The 20,626-nt window shown below is 38.8% G+C and overlaps 1 protein-coding gene across 2 annotated transcripts; it reads left to right on the top strand.

The window, feature by feature from the left end:
- The first annotated feature begins 10,888 nt into the window (after positions 1–10,888).
- On the top strand, positions 10,889–18,513 carry stc1 (stanniocalcin 1). 2 transcript variants are annotated; one of them, XM_038704610.1, is made up of 4 exons: positions 10,889–11,188; positions 12,943–13,082; positions 13,213–13,424; positions 14,166–18,513. In XM_038704610.1, the coding sequence occupies exons 1-4, from the start codon at positions 11,008–11,010 to the stop codon at positions 14,464–14,466; spliced, it is 834 nt and encodes a 277-aa protein (XP_038560538.1). In that variant the 5' UTR covers positions 10,889–11,007; the 3' UTR covers positions 14,467–18,513. The 2 variants fall into 2 exon arrangements, with proteins under 2 accessions (XP_038560538.1, XP_038560537.1); XM_038704609.1 differs by having other exon boundaries at positions 12,940–13,082.
- Positions 18,514–20,626: the final 2,113 nt, after the last annotated feature.

Here is a 20,626-nt window from a genome sequence, read left to right as displayed (position 1 = left end):
AAATCCCATTGCTTTCTCCGTTATCCATCACGGTGGTTGTGTGGTTAGGGTGTCTGCCATGAAAATAGTGGGCTGTGGTAAGACGCTTCATGTCTTTTTCTTTTTTTTTTTGGCTTTGAGCTCAACTTTGCAAGTTTTGCAGGTCAAGGCTGTGCTGTACAGGCCTAGATCACTGCAATAGTGTATGAAAGTAGTTTATGTTGCCCCTGAGTGAATAATTGTCCTTTTGTAATTGTAATTGCATTGTTATTATCAAATTGTACTCTCACAAGCACTTTTGCATAATCCAAAACAAGTTACATAATCAATCTTAATTGAGCATTGAGAAAGTGAAACCCACACATTTAGCTCAAGCAACTCAGACACATAACAGAACAATGAAAAAGAACTGATAAAGGCCACAGTTAATGACAAACAACTGGGTGCAGAGGCGGCTGCAGTCCGTTATAGTGGGTGCAAGATTGTATATGTTGGTTTTGGAGTTGCATGTTCCTTGTGTTTTGTGTCCAGCCGCTTGTTTGTGTAGTAGTTCTAGTAGTATTTGCAAAATGTTTGGTTCTGTTAATTGTTTTATTTATTGATCGCCACAGCCTCTCACCAGTTGTAGTCTAATAACATGTAATTGCTGTAATTTGACTGGATATGTTGGCCTGATTTGTGGTTGTCATGGTGATTTTCATCTTATATGCTTGATACCATAGTAATTTACACAACAGGCTGAATGTATTTTCTTGTAGTAATTTGTATTGAAGAATGCGTTTTAGTATGGTGTTGGGTCTCAAGCAGCCTCCAGAACAACACGCAACTCTACTGAACACCTCTCTTCCAAAACAAATTCCCTTATTTGTTATTTTGAGGATGATGATGATTCACATCATTTTCATACTCATCACAATAGTCAGTGACCCCCATGCCCTGTAGGGAATCATCTGCATTCATTATGTTTCTCCACCCATTTGTTCAGATGTTTCCTTTAACTTGTCTGTTGAAGATAACACATTTGAGCAAGAAAAATAATCAGTCATGTTAAGGAGAATTTTAAGTTAATGCACACGACGCATATCATTACCAACACCAAGTTAATTACTATACATTTCAGAAGATGTTCTTTGACCATAAGGATGCCCTGGCCATGGAAAATTTGGCTGCAGCGAGAGACAGAGGTTGTGTACACTGCTGCCCGCAAAGCAACAACACCATAAACATCCTGGCATCTGGATTATGTTCCCATCATAAGCTATGCTCAAATTCAATTACGAAGTCAACATTCTCCGAGCGATGTTGAAGGGCTCTTGATGGAGTGCTATGTACATAACCCTGATTAGGGATTACGCATAGATGTGATAAATACCGCAAGACCATTGAGAAACACTCCAGTATCATAAATCAAAACCACAACGATCCTCCAGATTTGAAGCTCTGTTCAGTTCTGGTGATTAGAATAAAAGCTGTATATAAAACACATTTAACAACAAGGGAATTAGTGTAATGGTGAGAGTTATGGCTTGTTGGTGTATGTGGGGATTTTTAAGACTTTATTTACTTTTTTAGCAACACACACACACACATTCTGAAACTGAAGAAGACAACAAGAGCTCCGCAAAGAATTTCTTTCAGTCTTATTAACTAAAATTTTCTTTTCCTCTAAACTCCTGGTTCTTGATGGAAATTTGACCACAGAGGACAGACTGCTTTCAAAAACACATGCAAGGTTCATGTTGAATCTACAAAATGATAAAAATGTTTTTGAAAGTGTTTCCAAATTTATTTACTATACAAGTCGGAAATTACGTATCTTCTTGGCCGTGTGACACAATAAAAATATGAACATATTTTTTTGTATGAAATATAAAATGATAGAAAGTTACACAAATTTTAATTAATTTTGGTTCACATCAGACAAATTGAGCACGGACATGTGTCATTTATGGCTACTATCTTTGTTTGGATTGGGAAACAGAGTCACAACTTGGGAAATGGGGTAGAATGTTTCTTATTGTGCAGCGGACTTAATATTTTTTCATCCTGATAGTTAAATGAGTCTTTGTAACTTTGTAAGTGTTGTTAAACAACCTTTGTACAAGGTCGTTCAATTGGCTCCCTTTGGTAGCTCTATAACTATTCAATTGACCGTCTATGAATCCTGACTTTAGAGATCCTCTGACTTGTCTTCTAGCATCACCAGCAGGTCGACATTTGTGGTTTTGAGTAAAACGTCTGAAAAACTATTGGATGGATAGATTCATGTCCCCCTTATGATGAATTTTAAAAACTTTGATGACCACTTAACCTTTCCTCTAGCGCCATCATCAGGTCAAACATTTAATTTGTCCAATACTTTGATTTATGACCAAATACCTGCATAATAAGACATTCCTATCATCCTTGGTTGAACTTTTGTGTTTAATTAAAGGTCCAGTGTGTAATATTTAGGAGTATCCATTGACAAAAATGCAATATAATATACATAAATATGTTTTCGGTGGTGTGCTAAGACCTTGCATATTTGAACCATTATGTTTTATGATGTTAGAATGTTAGAATGAGCCGTTTCTAACTACATCGTCACCATGTAGCGCGGCCATGTTTCTACAGTTGGTCAAACAGCTCTACAGAGTGCATCTCATCACTACGTTAAATCCGTACGAAAAACAGGCAGAAGTAGTAGTAGAATTCGTCTGGTTTCTTAGAAATAAGAAGAGAAGTGAAATTTGGACAAATGGAGGCCGAGACGTATTATTTAGCAAAGGAGCCGACAGAGTGTGTCAGCTACCGTAGCTTCTCCTCGCTGCTTGGAAAAGGAGCTCCTTATATCTTTATTGCAAAAACAGGAATCCAATGTACATGGGACAGAAAGAAGTATACAGAACAGTATATAAATGTATAAGAAGACAAAAAATAATTTTAAAAAAGTTACCCGGGGTTGTCTATATTATATGAAGATATTAAAAGAGGACCATATGTTGACAGTTTTCACTGCCTTTTTGTTGGATTTAGAAATTAAATTGATATAATGTACAACCTCATACAACCTCATGGAGAAAAAGTACAAATGTTATGCATGAAAACATGCTAAATTAAGATGGTGAACATGGTAAACATTATACCTGCTGAACATCAGTGTGTTAGCATTCTTTGTGAGCATGCAGATGTTAGCATTTAGCTCAAAGAAACTCTGTGTATAAATACAGCCTCCCAGAGCATCTCCTATCTATGACAATGCATTAATCTCATTGAAATGAATGAGGAGACTACTTTTTTAGGCAGCACTATTGTCAGTCTGAAGGAGGCCTTAAAACATTTGACAGAAAATAGGAGGCTGGGAGTTGCTGCAAGACTAATACAAGATAGATGTGAACGACGGGGACTGGATGCCTAATCGGGAACTTATATGAGGGCTACCACTGTGCAGCTCAGATTAAATCTGCAATGGTATTACCATGCAAATTGAAAAAAGGGGCAGTATTTCCTTTGGATTAACTGTCACTGCCTGTGACAATGTATAAGTGCTACACTATAGACCTTATCACACAGTGATGTGAAATACTGGAGCTGTACGAGTATATGCCCATGGGCATCCTGAAGAAGGTCTCTGGTTTAGTCACAGAAGTCATTAAAATGTGCTGTTGGTCACAATTTAAAATAGATTCAGGTACAAGCGTCACTCTGACACAGCAGAATTCATCAGAATGGATTAATGTGTGAGGATGTGACGCACGCACACACACACACACAGAGACACACATACACAACTCTTACAGAAATGGGGACGTTCTTTGTCAGTGATGAAAAAATGCAGCTGGCTAAGAAACATACAAACTGACCTTTTATTTTGCTGTATTTTTTTTATATATTTGTTAACATCCTGTCCTTTATCTTCTTTATATTAATGCAGCAGATTCGAATAAACAATGGCCATAAATTATGAGTAAGAAATTGGTAACCGATGTAACATACACCAGAAATTCATCAATACCAATAAATGTGCCCAATTTGATAAATTGCTACAAACCTAAAATCTCTTCTGTTTTTCATGATGCAAACCTCAACTACACATAAAGCTAACTCAGTCCTTTTGGTGTGGGTGCTTGAGGAATCATACTGTCAGTTACAACATGAGATGAGCTCTTTGCATGGTTCTCATCACTTCTCGCCTCTCTAGTTGCCTCATGTTGGCTGAGAGGATATTTGCGGTAGCTCTGAAATCAGCATACAAGAATGTGTTGTGATCCTGGGGCCGACGAGCTGTGGTTGTGCTTCGGCTTTCAGAGTTGAGCGGTGACATGCTCCTGTCGTCAAGGTGTATCTCAGTCTCTGTCTTACGTAGCCTACTGGGGGCAGCCATCTCCCTTTGAAGCAGCTCTTTTAAAGTAGTGTTTACCACCACTGCCGCCTTAAAAAAAGCTCAATCACTTGGGTTTTAGAGACATTTAAAATTGAGTAATTGAAAACACTTGTCTGTGTGAACGGATGTGGGCACCCCTCCAAAATGTATTCCTGAGATGCCTGGGCTGGAGACAGATCCAGATGGGTCTGAACTGAAACCAGATGGCTGGGTGAAGGGAACATAGCCTAGGTACTATACATGTTGCATACAGACGGACTCCTTCTAAGGTGCATGCACTGTGATTTTGCTTGGTGTGTGTGTGTGTGTGTGTGTGAGTGCGTGTTTGAAGCATTACTGCACAAATGCATGTGTGTGCTTGGGCTGTGGAATGTAAAGAGGAATTAAACTAATTATCTAAAATCCAGGAGAGGAAACTTTTAATTTGACGACATTCATTGAGGTGTTACAGAACGGCTATTGTCTTATTCAACCAGCTATTCTTAGTGTTGAAAACATGAATGACAAAGCTACACTGTGACTTAGATAGCTTTATAAGGCATAATACCCAGAAAAATCCACCATGTAACTCTAGTGCTTAAATGTTATACTCTGCTATTCTTAGTCTATTAATTGTGGCTGCAACAGACACTTTGGCTTTTAAACATTGGACTGTTCCACAAGCATCTATGTTCAACTGAGGAGCCGTGACATTGGATTTAAATGGTCTGACAAAAAGAATAAATCACTGAAAAATTGCAAATCTCAAAATGTGCTTTTAATATTTCATTGGGTTCTTGGAGTGCACATTCAAGAGGTCAGACACATCTGTACTCTCTGCATAGTGATACAGTAAGTTTCCTTACATTTTCCAAGACGTCGGGGTATCTAAAGGTGTCAGTCATCTTTATCTACTGCCAATGTTTCACAAGAAAACTACAAAATAAATTTTCTGTTTATTACATTAAAATTATTGTTACTATTGTTGGAAAAAGTCGCTGCAAATACACCTGTGCACCAGAGGATATTACCCACACAGCACCTTTCATTTCAAACAGTGAATGCAAAAAGTGCCACTGCATGATTAGGGGTGATGAAGCTCTGGGAATGCTTTTGTACAGTTTGTGATTCACAGAGCTCTGTGAATAGCTCTGCCCTTTGGGAAATAGTGTGGTTCTGATAAATTAATGCATTTTAAATGTATCTTCAACAGCATAGCACATGCAAGTACACAATGCTTATTCCCGCCATCTTACTTCAAAAGCTTTCCCATTAAAAATGTTTTCAATCAGAATTAGCAGCTTGCCAAAGAAAACTGGAGCAAAACACACACACACACACACATATATTGTGACCTTGTAAAATGTCTTTGGACTCCTGGTGTGGATGAGCACCATCCTTTTATACACCTGAGGAGAAATTTGTCATTTCAGTTGTCTTTTACTGGGAGGTAAAAGTGCAGGAACACCGATGGAGCTGGTAGCTGATATTCAGTATCTTGCTCAAGGACACTTCGGCAGCACAGATGCTTGCATGTGACTACAAAACACTACAACTTACTTGATGATGGAGTGGACATGCTGAAGCCATGGATGAACTCTGGTAAAGGAAATTCAGCAGGACCAAAAATCTATGTGACTCAATTAAGGAGTCTGATGTGAATCACAAAATACTACTCCCTGATGTAACCTGAAGTATGTGAAGAACATCTGGATAAAAATATACCATTCAAAAATGATTTGTGGTGGCATTGATGTCATCAATCAATAACAAATTATTGTTTTTGCTTTAACACAAGAACAGACAACAATTAAGTGAATATGGTTTGCATGTTTTAACATGAATATATAACCCTGTTTGCAAAAAAGTTGGCACACTGTGCAACATGTAAATGAAAACAAAATGTGATGATGTGCAAAACATTAAAACCCCATATTTAATTGAAAATAGCACAACCACTTGGTGGTAAAGAATTCTGTGCTTTCACACCAACCTTAACAAGTATGTAGTTCCTGTATTTTAGGAGAAGACAAGGTTGTCCTTACAGTCAGTGCCATATCAAGTTTTTTTCACACATTATTTTTACTGTATATAATGGACAAAAAGAAGAGTTCTTCCACAATCATCCAACCATGCTGTTCAAACATGATATTTATGTGTTTTAACATTTTTTTGATTCTTACTCCCTTTGCAGAGACATAGTCATCTGTAGCTCCATCTCACACCAGCACTTGGAAAATGTGAAAACATTTGTAGCAATCAACTTTTCTATTGTTGATAATGTTTTGGTCCTAATGTTTCATGCTGCAGAACTGCAGAGTGTTTTCATTCCAGCCTCCAGATGTACATATATCCCTGCTATGCTACTCGTATTGGATACGCATTCAGGAATGCAGGTCCCCAGAGTTTCTGTGTTATGTTCAAATCATGCAGACATCTGTTTGAGGAAAAACACCATCCATTCAGATACTACCTAAGAAAAATGTATTTAACAATCTTTAGAACATAAACTGAAACATAACACCCTCCATTCTGGTGATGTGACAGTGACTTTTTTTGTCTGCCAAAATCATACTTTTTCGAGGAATTGTGAATCCCACATAGCCACAATAAAACCAGAGCTAATTTCAGACTTTCTGAGTTTTGAATACCACTTACAATAGCTATGCTTGTGCTTACAATGGCTGTTCACAACACCCACAGAAATCAAATCTTAGTTTTAGTTTTCCTCTCAATGATAACTGTGGTTTCAACATTGGACAGGATAATTTGATAAATGGAAGCAGTTTTAAAAGATTTTTTAGAAATATTTTATGATTAATCATATTTCTCAGCATCTTTGGAGTTTTGTAGATGGATGGGTATTTATTTCAAATCTGTTCTGGAGATTTAAAAGTGACCGTCGGGGGGTTCTGACAGCTGATGCCGCTGCTGTGTGATGAGTGTATTGGACAGATCCTGGTTCTGTCTGTCATTACTGTGTAGAGCTGCTGCCCACAGCTCACCACTCAAAATATTTCCTCAAAAATTAAGTGTTATTCTCATGTGAACACCACAAGCATCTGCCGCTAGAAAGCAAAAACACATTATCCCCCTGACCAAACGTCACACATGAACACAGAAAATTCTAAATGTAGGTGCAAACACATTACCACTGACTGGTTTTAAAAGGTGGGTAATTTGGTTGTAAAAATCATAATGTTTCCCCATATCCCTCCAATAAGATGAAACATTTGAGTGTTTGAAGGTTTCGCTTTACAGTAATAGCCAATGTAAGTCAGGAACATCTGACAAAAGTCCCTCTTGTGGACACATGTAGACTGGCATTGTCCTTCAGGTGACATCTTGCAAGTGCTTTTACATAACTCATTATATAAACTTGTTAAAAAGCTTTAGTGCAGACATTAGCAATATTTGTGATTAATTTGCTTGTGCTTGATAAAAGACCAACCTCCCATTTGTTACACTAATTTCAAATCCCTTGTCATAGTCGCAATCTCGTAATCCTATAATTATAGAGGAAATTGCCGTCAGGCAAGCAGCAATAAGCTCAGGGCGAAATTCAACTTTGATGCAAAGTGACCTCTAATCAGAGAATCAGTTCTTCCACCTCAATGTAAATGAATGCAAAACTCTCAAGCTGCAGCAGGAGTTTTTTTCTGTTTGTTCATTCTGCTTAACAGGTTTGTCCTTTCAGTGAACTCTGCCCTCTATCTCCAGCACAATGCCAATGTTGCCTGTTATATTTCTGAAAACAGGGTGAATCACCTTCTTCTACCTGACAAAGGAATTCATTATCCTTTCCCCCAGAGGACGCAGAAGTGGTCTTCTCAAATGTGTTTGTGGTATGGCTATGCTCCAAAAAAGAAGAGTCTGCAGTGATGAGCTAACAAGGACAAGACCGACTTCCAAACTCATGAATAAACTCTCAATTCAGGTCCTCAGTTTCAGCTGAGACACACCGAAAAATCCCACCCGCTGTAATAAATGCAAGAGCAGCAACATATTCACGGCAAGCAAGAAAATCAGCTCAACATCTCAGATTGTTGTTTTCTTCAGGTTTAATTTAAAGAGTGCTGACATAACCAATAAGCAAGCAGGCTGCTCTTTGACGTATTGTTTTTCACAACTAATTTGCAGGGAGGAAAGCCAACCACGAGTCGTCACTCTGGAAACTCCATTACTGTTGAAAAGATGCTATAAGTAAACCTCTGGTCTCTTTTGAGATAGTCACTAGTGTTCAAGCTGAGTTTGAACTGTCTAAATTCTCATAAATCACATGTCTAACATTTAACGGATGCCCTTCAGGGATGAGATGTTAATGACAGATATGATAATATTAATGTGACAATAGATAATAGCTCATTCATTAGGCTGTTGCATTCATATTATCTTTCCATGACAAAGGCTATTGGTGCAGCTGGCAGGGGCCCATATTTGGATTTCAGCGAAGAGACTAGGTGCCAGCAGCTTGACACCATGCCCACCTGACAATGCACTGGGAGAAAGACACCTTTTCTGCTCTCTGAAACAGGAAAATTGCATGTTATGTGATTTGACATAATGTGCAAGGAAAATATCACAAATATTTTACTAATTAAACTAATGGGGTGATTTATGCTCGGCACACACTGACCCCTGTAATGAACTGTACATCTGATGGCAAAACATGACTTGAATAATTTAAAGTGTGGAGAAGTTTGTCTGTTCACTTGATATTTAAAAGCTATTTATGCAGAAAAAGAAGTTTCTTTTGTATATCTATTTCATACAAAGATTTTTCAAATCACTAAACATTTTCTTTTATTCCACATTCTTATTATCAGGACAATTCAGCTTCCTAGCGTCTGATTCTGTCTGTAATAGTTGAGCGTTGCACTGGGTGAAGAGGCGTGAGGCCTCCATGATTAATGATAGCTTAGAGTCCCACACATCATCCTCTGTATGCCGGCACGTGCAGCTGCAAGTTAGTGGACTCTGAGCCAACATTTCACTGACTTGGGAAGAAGGGAATAGAGAATTAGGTCAACAGCAATCATTACCCACACTTTAGGTCAACAACGCAGATAGTTTATCGCCACGTTCAGCGACAATAGTGTCATTAAGCACGACATTAAGTTCAGGAAAATGCCAGAGTGATAAAAAAAAATAGAGTCACATGTCATTTGAATATTCTGGGCTGATATCGGGCATTTAATGTGTATTTAACCGAGTTGGTTAAATACACTTGGGTCTATTAGTGTGGAGATTAGGTACTGTAGAAAAATTAGTGTGGTGATGAGAAGGGCTGTATCATAAAAAAGCAAGTCCCTCCCCAATGTTTTTCTTTAGACACTCCCTTTGACCACAAAACAAATGCACCACGCTACCACAGATAACTCACAATCACTAACAACTAAAAGAGGCAAAACACAAAAACCATTAAATGATGTTCTCCATTTTAAACATTAATTGTTTCTTAGGGTTTGGTTAACTGTGGAAGAACATAACTCCACACCCACAAATATCAAACACAATGAAATTTTGTGTGTTCAGATAGAAGAAAAGATGTGTGCATTGATGATCTATACTAGTAACAATCAAACCTGTTATACCTTACACTTCCGAACATATCGTTCCAAATATCACCAAACTAGTGAAACAAGTTTGCAACGTTTCATATTAAACTTTAGAGACATTAAAGATTGGAATGTAGAATATCTTTATATAATATCTAAGCTTCCTAATTTTGTTATGACACAGGAAGTAACTGGCAAATTTCCACATGCATTCTGTGTTTCTACAAATGACATATTGGTCCTAATACATAAACAGGATTGTTATCCTCTGACATGCCTTTGGTGTAAGAGACCCAGGTTCAATTCCCCACAGCGACATATCCACCAATGTGTTCCTGGGCATGACACTTTGGATAAAAACGTCAGCTAAATTAATAAATGGTAAGATGTAACTTGGTCCTTTGCTCCAATACATTTGATGATAAATCTTAGAAAAGAAGCCTGAAATAAAATATAAATATAATAATTTTGATATAGCACCCTTGCCAATATCATATGCTAGCATGGTTTCATGTCAGCCTGCACAGGAGGATTGCAGCATGTTTACAAAATGGGCAGTCAGAAAACAAAAAAATACAACTCCTGCGAAAAACTCCTATGAATTAGAGGGTAACTGTTGATATGTAAAACAGTATGTAAGATCTGAATCGCCTCATAATAAGTGATCATAGTGGTGATGGTTGATTGTTTAAGCCTACTTCAGTAATGAAGGTAATAGTGGCTGAAGCCAAAGAGACGGGATGAAATTATATTAATGGAAAAATGTATAGCATGTTACACACGGTAAATTGCAAAAAAATATATTAAAAGCCTCTATATGAAATAATGCCCACATTCTTCATTTTGAGCTGTAAGATCTACACTGCTGGATATCGTTTTATGAATTAGTAGTGAAAAGACCAAGACCACGGTCTTGAATGCTGCTTTCTGATTGGTCCAAACGCACAACTCGTACTGTTCAGCGCTCCCATATAAACCCCTGCAGACTTAACATCGGTCCTATCTGTCATGCAAGTCAAAAGGATAGTGAGGAGTCCAGTGTAAAGAGATAGCTGGAAGCTTACTTGTAATAGCCTACATTTGTTCTGTTTTCGGCGCTGCAGAAGATTTGGTAGCGTTAATCTTATGAATTACACACAAAGCAGAAGGCGTCTCTTTACATTTAGTTGTATTATCTGTGTTGAGAGGACGATGCCTTTGAGGACCGGACTTTTTCTCCTGATGGTGCTGAACGCATCTGCATACGAACTGGATCAAAACGAGTCTTATTCGCCCAGGAGAGCACGCTTTTCTGTCAATAGCCCTTGTAAGTAACACGCCCCTTCTATCTGCATATCTCAGAGTGCACTGCTTGCTTTTTTACACAGCATTTCTACAATGCTCAGCCTTACCTTTGCTCGCTAACTATGTAGAGATTTTTTTTCTCACAATTTTTTTTTTTTTTTTTGGCCTATGCAGCCTTTTCTGTCTAAACGAGCGCATTGATTCATGGAGAAGGCTGCGGGATTAGCGCTGTGGTTAATGCCGGTGTCCTGCCGGCAACAGATGAGCATGAACCTTGGTGCTGACACCTGAGAGTGCAGGCTGTGTCATGCTGATAGTCTCTTCCTCAGTGCTCTGGCTGCTGCATAGGTTCCACTATTCAGCATTACATACATAAAGCATAGTGTACTTGAGAGGTTTTTCAATGCATAAAACATAAAGCTTCCTGTGTAGCCTTCCTGTGTAGCCTTCAAGTCCGAAAAGAAGTAGGCTACACCATTGTGGGTTTTTTTTCTCAGTATGCCTCAGAAAAAGCTACACTGTTTAGTTACTGGGGTCTTGAAACCCTATTACTTATAATGTTTTATCCATCAAAGAAAAGAAAGGCCTGGTAATAACCATCAGTACATTACACTGCAAATCATAAATCTGCATGGCTTGATTCAAGTGCTTTCCTTTTTAACACAAAGGTACTGCCCACTGATATAAGGCAATGAGTAACAGGGATGCTGGTTCCCTTCTGCAGGAATTGCTTCATCATCATACGATTTGCAGCTCACTCTCTGTATTTTGAGAACAATCTCTGGTCCCTGATGGCAGGCAGACTTTATCTGACTGTGCAGGTCAACATGGGGCCCCAGATTCGAAGTCTGCCAAGTAGGCTTAGGCTCCGCGGTGACAATACTTAATGGTTATTACAAAGGATTTGAGTCAGGCAGCTTGCCATCGCAGTGGATTCTTGGATGAGGAATAAGGAAAGCCAACTATCTGGTTATTCTGATTTACAGATGATGTTTTATAGTCTCTGTCTTGGTGTAAAATTTCATGTCGGTTGCAGGGACTTGGAAAATGGACTGAATTATTGTGGGGTAGCTGTTTCATGTGTTTTACAAAGATGGGGATCAGGGTTACTTGTGGGCTAATCAGCCTAATAACTATTCCAGTCATGTGACCATTCTAAAATGAATATGGCAGCATTTTCTGAATGTGTACTTCATTATGTAGATGTAGATATTGTTGGATCAATTCTGGATGTTTATCTGGACTGTGACATGTGCTTAGTTAATAGCGAATATAAATGTGGTTGTGAGGCAGAGTCCTCAAATTCAGCTTGTGTAAAATTGAGAACAGAGTCTGGTGGCAGCATGTGTGTGTGTGTGTGTGTGTGTGTGTGTGTGTGTGTGTATGTGTCTGTGCCAGCGGTACAAGTGTATGTTTGTGTGTGTCAACAGGCACGCCAACAATTTTCAGGAAACTCTTTGGTATTTCTGGTGCTGCTCATCCAGGCTTTGCTGAAAAGAACAGTAGAATATACATCCCTGCCAAAAGAAAAGTGCAGTTGTGCCAAATAGTGTCTGAGTTGTAAGGTGTCTAATCTCCAGTCAAGTCACTATTTGCCCCGAGTGACTGTATGTCTTTTGTGAATCACCAAAGTATGAAAATTCTCTTTTGTTCGCCACATTTTTTTGTTGAAACCCTGACAACCCTTGTGTAATGAGCTCAGTGAGTGTGCAGTGATTCCCAGTGAACCCACTGTTGGCTCCCCTGCTGATGGTCCATTCTCTGTGCCCACAGCAGATGTGGCACGCTGTCTCAACAGTGCCCTCCAAGTTGGCTGCGGAGCCTTCGCCTGCCTGGAAAACTCAACTTGTGACACAGATGGCATGCATGACATCTGCAAGTCCTTCCTATACAGTGCTGCTAAATTTGACACTCAGGTATACACTTCACTAATTTCACAAAGACTACACGCAGTATGTCATTCTCTCTGTTTCTACATGCTGTGTCGTATTATATGGGTGTAACTGTCAGGGCAAGAATGTGTGAAGCACTGCTGTTTTTTTACAGGGTAAAGCATTTGTGAAGGAGAGCCTTAAGTGCATTGCCAATGGCATCACCTCGAAGGCATTCTCCACCATTCGCCGCTGCTCCACCTTCCAAAGAATGATATCTGACGTCCAAGAGGAGTGTTACAGCAAGCTGAATATCTGCACTGTTGCCCGATCGAACCCAGATGCTATTGGTGAAGTGGCACAGCTACCAAGTCACTTCCCCAACAGGTAATCAGTACTGTATTATTTACTATATGCTTATACTTTAAGAACAAGTTGATCGAGGTTATGATCTGGTACACATTGTACATGGCTTGTTAAGTGGCATTCAGGAAAAAATAACAGTCATTTCAGAGTTTGAAGCTTGTGATGTTCGACAGGCTCTTTGAACATAAACTCTTTTTTTTTTTTTATCCAGTGAAGGAAACAATCAGACAGTAAATACAGCTGTCATTCATTTTAAGTGAATGGGAGACATGTGTTTCAATCATCACATAAATGACAACTATACATGACTGGCATGTTGCAAATACCCCTCTGACCCTGATTTATGCAGCAAAACAGATGGCTTCATTTGTATTGATTTCTGTGTTTTGGTTACCATCTGCTTTATACATTCTTTCATACAATGAAAGAAAATGAAACAGGAATATCAAGTTTGCATGTTTTCCTTCCTATTGTTGTTTTACTACATGTAGGATAAGTTGGGAGTAGATACAAAAAGGCTGGGAGGGTGGAGCACAAGGCTTAGTAGTAACAGCAGAGGGGGTGGTCACTACCAGATGGATGACTACAGAGACTATAGAGCACATGTGCAAATATGTATAAATACCTATGAAGATTTGAACTGTTAGAGGCATTAAACAGGAATATATTGTAGCATGCTGTACATTTTACATTTTTGCCCTTTAGTTTTTGGTTTCTTCAGTCGCAAAAGACATTCTGTGGTGCTTTGTTTTGTTGTCCTAGGTTTTATGGTAAGCTGCTACAGAGTCTGATGGACTGTGATGAGGACACGGTGGACCGCGTTCGGACCAGCATGGTGTCGCGGCTGGGCCCAGAGATGACCATGCTTATTCAGCTGCTGCAGAACAAGCCCTGCCCATCCACTGCTGTGGCTGCAGCTGCCGCCATCCCAACTGGAGTGGAGGGCCGTGGGAGCTGGCGCTGGTCCATGGGTCCCCATATGTACAAGATCCAGCCTAATCTGCGAAACAGAGACTCTGCCAGTCATTTTGGCAAAAAGCGCTCTGCCAGTGACAGCTCCTAACTTCCACTCAGATTCAGAAACTCCACACACACTCCTTAAAACATCACGAAAGCTCCTCTATTCCCTAGGGGTGATAAAATACATTCCTCCGCTAGACTGGAAGTTACAGAAATATGCACCTCTAGGGAATGCTGGAACGCCCATAGAGTTGATATCAGAGTTTGATTGTTGTTATATTGTATATCCTACACTTTAGGCTTGAGAGATCTCCCCCTTCCATCGACTATTTTCAAACGTGTATGCTCACAGTTAGTGTTGAACATGTGGCTGTTGCATCTGCGCAACATGGTCCTGCACACTCCTCTTCACCTCCTCCAAAGCAAATGAATCCTTAAGATGTCTTTTAATGCCAAGCAAAAAACACAAAAACAAAAACAAAAAAACTAAATAAACAGCCATAGTGTTTCACGCCTCTAGAGCACAAGTCCGTACACAAATCTCATAATCCAGACATTTGTTCATAAATAGAGATCAGTACCTGGATTATTATTAGTTCATTGATAGAAATGAGAAATGATTGGTAGATGTATTTAATATTTTAGTGACAAGGCCAGTCAAAGTTTGAGCATGTGATGTGGAAATGAGTTTCATATCTATTTTCTGACACTAACATAACAGATAAAATGTACTGTATACCAAGTTATCTAAGACAGCCATAGCTAGCCCTCTAAAGAGTGCTCATACAGAGCGAGGTCTGTAGAGGTTTCGTGATAACCTTTGAGAGGTTACCTTAAACTGACCAAATATCTACAAACTGCCCTGAATGCTATTCATGAAATACCAAAAGAGTGTATAGCTATAGCACTTATAATAGTTTTTTTGTGCGTGTGTTTTTTTTTCTGATGGCAGATGTCGCCATGGTCATGTGTTTCAAATCATCATCCTGCACATAAGGATTGTCCACATCATGGCCAAGTCTAACTATTAGAAAAAGTCAATTTTGCATATCTTGTATCCAGACACTTGTAATGCATATGACTGTTGAGCTCTACAGCATACGTGGGACCATGTTTAGTGGAATCTGTATCCATGTTCTTAACTGAGCATGAAGCAGTAGTGTATGTGCAGTAGCTAATTAGCACGTTCACCAATGAGACTGAGAGCAGCCATCTTCTTGGACTGATGATCATCATTCTCTGAGGTGAATAACGTGACATACACACTGGCTTCCAGTGTCAAGATTGAGAATGACTATTTAAAAAAAAAGCCTTGTTGGAATGATATTTATTTTCCTACTATATTATTTAATGTTTTTTTTATTTTAATGCATTATTGTAGTTTTAATTAGTTTACAGATTTTAAAAAAGCAGTTCAGTCATGGCTCCTATTTGAACATGAGCTCTATGCCAAAAAAAAAGTGAGCTGACACTCTGGTGACTGAATGGGACCCATGTCATGACTCTGTGCTGGTCATAGGGGAACAAGGTTGGTCATTCAAGTCAGGTGATCTTCTTCATGGGTGTTACAAGGGACCACAACAAAATGATAGCTTAATTTTGACACACTTTCTGGTTGATAAAAAGGTTGTCATTGCAGCTGCTAGATGTGCTTGTTCGCCGCTGGAGGCTTGTGCACATTATTGAAGATTGGCCAGGTATAATGACAGTAAAACCAACACCAGCATCAAGAACACTCATAGTGAAGTTTTGATGGTTCTGCACTGGTTTGCATAGGCTAAAATAAATTTTCCTTAAGATGCCTACACAGAGATCAGTTCTAGTTGTAGCTAGTGATTATCTTCATCCCTTGATTTTTTTGTTTTGTTTTGTGATTGTATTGTATTATATAATTTATCTATATTATAAAGTAGAGAAAGAGATGGGAAAGATCCAAGAGAGATAATAATCTGTTTTGGCCCTTTGTCCCAAAGTCTTTTTTTTATAGTCCCATGTTAACAAGTAAGTAAACAAAAATCATAGAAAATCGCCTGACAACATAAGCAAACAACCCTGTGACTGTCATCAGATGCTGATTCAAATGTTGCAAAATTCTGATCGGTGCTCTGAAGTATTTAACAATGTATGGGTTGTTGGTGAGGTGTATTTAAATGACAGGCTGTCTCACTAGGTAAGAAGTTCAAGATGGTTTGTGTATATTAAGAGGCATCATAACTGTACATCAGTGTAACAAAAAGTCCCAGTAGATGTCATCCATTTAGCAATCCCCTTCCAAAAACAATATATGAAATCTGAACATTTTTGCAGATACGACTGTATGTTTCATGGCCTTCAGGGATTGAGACAATCTTTCAGAATCAGTAGATAACTACAGAGTCAAGTCACTGAGAAGGGTCTTAATGCTGGTGTTTGTTTTATCTATACTTAGTAGATAGATGGTGGTTTGCCATTCACTTCAATTAGATAATTAATGGCTTAAGTTAGTTTCTGCTTGGGAGTAAATTGCAGATACATCGTGCACATTAAAAAATGCAATATAGAGATGAACTTGGAACCAGGGCTGGGTTCAGTTCATTTCTTGAACATTCAAACCTTGCAAATCAAGAATACTTTGATAACAAAATGATAAGGAATTATTGGGCAGAAAGGGTTTGCTTGCCTGATTTTTTGCTTTGACTTCACGAAAGGAATTTAACCCAGTCCTGTTTGAAAAAAAGTGAATTAACATATTGTCCTGGATTGATATGAGCGAACAGACCAGAAAAACAGAGATGTCACTGTCAATTTAATAGCTATGTTAAGATTTCCAAACTATGCAATAATCTCACATACAAAGGATTCACAGCAACACATAAATTGACCTTTATTTCATTCAGTGCCAGCCAATGCTGTGTGAATAAAGCAGCAGCATGTATGCTTTCATACTGGACTCACAGTGTGAAGGCATTGCTCCTCTATATTACTTTCTGTTTCTGTGGTTTTTGTAAACTAGTGTTTCTTTTTGTTCTGTGAATATGATCATTTCTTTTGTGTCATTTGGTGCAAAAGGACAGCAGTTCTGAAGGAATCACTTGGGAAGTTAAGAGCTACACTGTAGTGTATCCTAGCTTACTATTTTATGGTAAATATGCACTTTGCATCTTAACCACTATAAAGGGCATTGAAACATTCAGCACATTTGCAATTAAGGCATGTTTTATTTACCCAGTGAATGGAAATCAGTTTGAATATTTCGCATCCTGAAGGGTCAGGGCTTCTTCATGTACTATTGATACATATGTCTGTATCTTTGTTGTCCATGGGTAAATCCAAAACCCAACAGCTGCTGCTAAACTGTTACTTCCCTGTATGATGCTGTCCAGATGCCCTTCCACTGTGGCCGCTCAGATCTGTCAACACACAGCGAGCTCAGCATCGGTCCACATTTACACATTTTCTTTGTCCATCCATGTCTTCATATTTATTTTCTATGAACATTCCTTGTGTCAAACATATTTGGCAAGGGCAAATTGACTGTTTCCTCACCAAGTCAAATGTAATGGTAATTTCAGAGAATGTACCTGTATACTGAATGTCTGTTTTGACGAGGACATGCCCAAGTTCAAGTGACCCATGAAGGCTGTTAGAAAATACAAAAGTTAGAAAAGTATATGGTTTTCAATTACTTGTTGTTTTTAATTCAAGTATAGGGTGCTTAAGGTGGTACGGGAGCATTATTAAATTGGCCCACGGTGAGTTTTGTGAACACTAGAGACTAAAGACTCCCTCACTTCTGGCTCTTCATGGTACTCTTTCCTTTTAAGACTTGAAATAGATTGATAAATGTTGCGCTTAAACAAAATCAAAAAGCTTCGGTGACTAGTAAAGTTTATTTTGTATTCATAAATACGTGACAGTTATTTTACTAAGATTCAAAAAGTTATCGAGGATTTAAGATTGCTGAGGTTCCTGATGCTATGTAACGCATGATTGACCCTTGTGAATCACTTGCACTTTAAAATATACCCATATACATATATACCCATACTGTGTATATGTTTGGGTTTTTCCTCTGTACTGAAAAGTCATGAAAGATACAAATGCATCAATTGTGTGTCTTTTGCTGATCAGAAATAAAATATTTATCATATCTGGCATATGGTATGAAATATGTTGCTTTGCTCTTGTTTCACTTATTTGGATACATTATCACTTGCAGATTTGCATCAACATCTACAAATTTGAAATCCTTTAGGCCTCTACATTGTTTTCCATCAACTGCCCTAAAACATTCAGGAAAGTGCCGCTGACTTAATGACTTTGGTTTATTTATTTATCAGCAAACACCAAAATATGTTGTTTAATAGATGGAAGCTGATGCATACTCAGTAAGGCCTGACCTACCGGTTAGATAAACTTAGAGAACACATAAGACAAAAGTATCATAATGCGATTATCAGTGAAAGTGTCAAATGTTGTCTGATTAAGACATGAAGTTTATGATTGCTAATTCCATTCATCAAGCACCTCTTTTACCGGACCACGAAATGTGAAATAAATGTGTCACCCATGACACCATGATAATATCCAGGACTATTGGTATTTCTAACGTCCTCAGCAACATGAAAAATGAAAACAGGCTCAGTCCTTGGGTTGCCATCATCCCAAACGCTTGGCACCAACTTTCAAAGAGCTGCATCAATGTCGGTTTTATCCTCATACTCTCAAAACTAAAAGAACAAGCTGGAAAGAAAAAAATGATTTTGGACGTTCATCTAACAGGTAATCAAGGCACACTCCAGCTACAAACTTTCAGCAAGTGTGGCCATAACCTGATCATCAACTTTTGTTATCAGGCCTCAGTGACATTTCAGTCTGCCAAGTTGTGTGAAATGGATGTAAATGCTGAATCGTGGGGATGTGCAATCTTAACCTATGAGAATGTAGACTCAGTGCCTACAGGTGTATGCTGGGGGCAAGGTGGGGCTTATGAAATGTTTTATGAAGCATTTCAGTGACAGTAGCAGCAAATGACAGCATTAGGTTTCAGGTTGCCAGTATGGCGGCAAAAAAGGTTGCAGAGCACTGGCACATTAAACCTGCAATTACTGATTTTCTGGCCACTTCAGGGCAGCAGAAACAAGCAATGGACACAAAATTAAAATATCCCCTTTGGACTTGATATGGCTTAATTAGCATCCAGGTGCTTATGACATGTCCAAGAGATACAGAGAAACATCACCAAATTTTAGCAAATTAATTCGGAGTTGTGTTTCTGTCCAATACTGGTTCTTACTAAAAGTAACTGCTGTCCCATTTACTGTACGCTTACCTGCAGGTTTTCCACTTTGATGACACTAGAGTGACACAAATCATAAGCACATCACATTGCTTTAGTTTACCACATTCCTTTTGTATATGTGACAAATCCTGCAGGACCCACAAAGGAAGATGAAGGAGAGCGCCTCCTGATGAAAATGAACTTTCTTAAACTTGAGCACAAACGAGCTGAGACTGCAAAGTGCCTGCTTGGTTGGAGAGCCTGAGGAAAAGAGGGGGCAGAACGCATGAGGCTCCATGGACGCTAATCTCAGTCAGAGGGAGATATAATTTCATGCCTATTTAGAGAAGAGTCCTGAAGGGCTTTCTCATCAGCCGCTCTCCAGTCTCATGGATAGGTGATGCAGCAGCTGTGCACACAGATTCTATCGTGCTCTTCTTTAAAGAGACACTCACTCTCAACTCATCAATGAATTTAGCACAAGCATGATGGACAGAACAAAACACTTAAAAAATGTGTCTCTCACTTTTTGCTCAGTTACATAGCAGCAGTTATGCAGTGGGTAATGTTTAAAAGCAGTTGGGATGGACTTTTAGCTTTCAACACGTCTTATTAACAGTATACATTTGAACAGATTTCACTTTGTTGCCTGTCGCTTGGACTGCTGCAGAGTGTATCACCACCCTGACAATCACAACCAGGGCAATAATGAATAATGATGAAATTAGAATATAAAATTTATGCAGATTCAATTCATGCCATCTGTTTGAGTTTGACATTAATGCTTTTTAAAGCTGGTAATGAAACAGTGCCTCATTTGAGCCATCAGATACAACATTATGATACCTTCTGCTTTGAAACAATGTTAAAATATATCTACCTGCAACGCTCACACTGTCACTCAAATATGAGTGATAAATGCATGCATTTCTGACAAGCGCACCTCTACAGAGCACTCTGATTTTCACAGTGGTGTGCACAGCACTGAGCTGATGTAAGTTCT

This window comes from Micropterus salmoides, unplaced genomic scaffold (assembly GCF_014851395.1).
Source record: "Micropterus salmoides isolate LMB-PRFRI ecotype aquatic unplaced genomic scaffold, ASM1485139v1 Ms_hic_scaffold_7, whole genome shotgun sequence".
Taxonomy (NCBI): Eukaryota; Metazoa; Chordata; class Actinopteri; order Centrarchiformes; family Centrarchidae; genus Micropterus; species Micropterus salmoides.
This window is presented reverse-complemented; position numbering and strand designations above follow the sequence as displayed.

Bases quoted from the DNA above. Each gene is read 5' to 3' on its own strand.
- stc1 (XM_038704609.1), top strand. From the start codon at position 11,008: ATGAATTACACACAAAGCAGAAGGCGTCTCTTTACATTTAGTTGTATT. The intron at 11,189-12,939 runs GTAAGTAACACG...CTGTGCCCACAG, and splicing joins CTTTTCTGTCAATAGCCCTT to CAGATGTGGCACGCTGTCTC. The intron at 13,425-14,165 runs GTAATCAGTACT...TTGTTGTCCTAG, and splicing joins CCAAGTCACTTCCCCAACAG to GTTTTATGGTAAGCTGCTAC.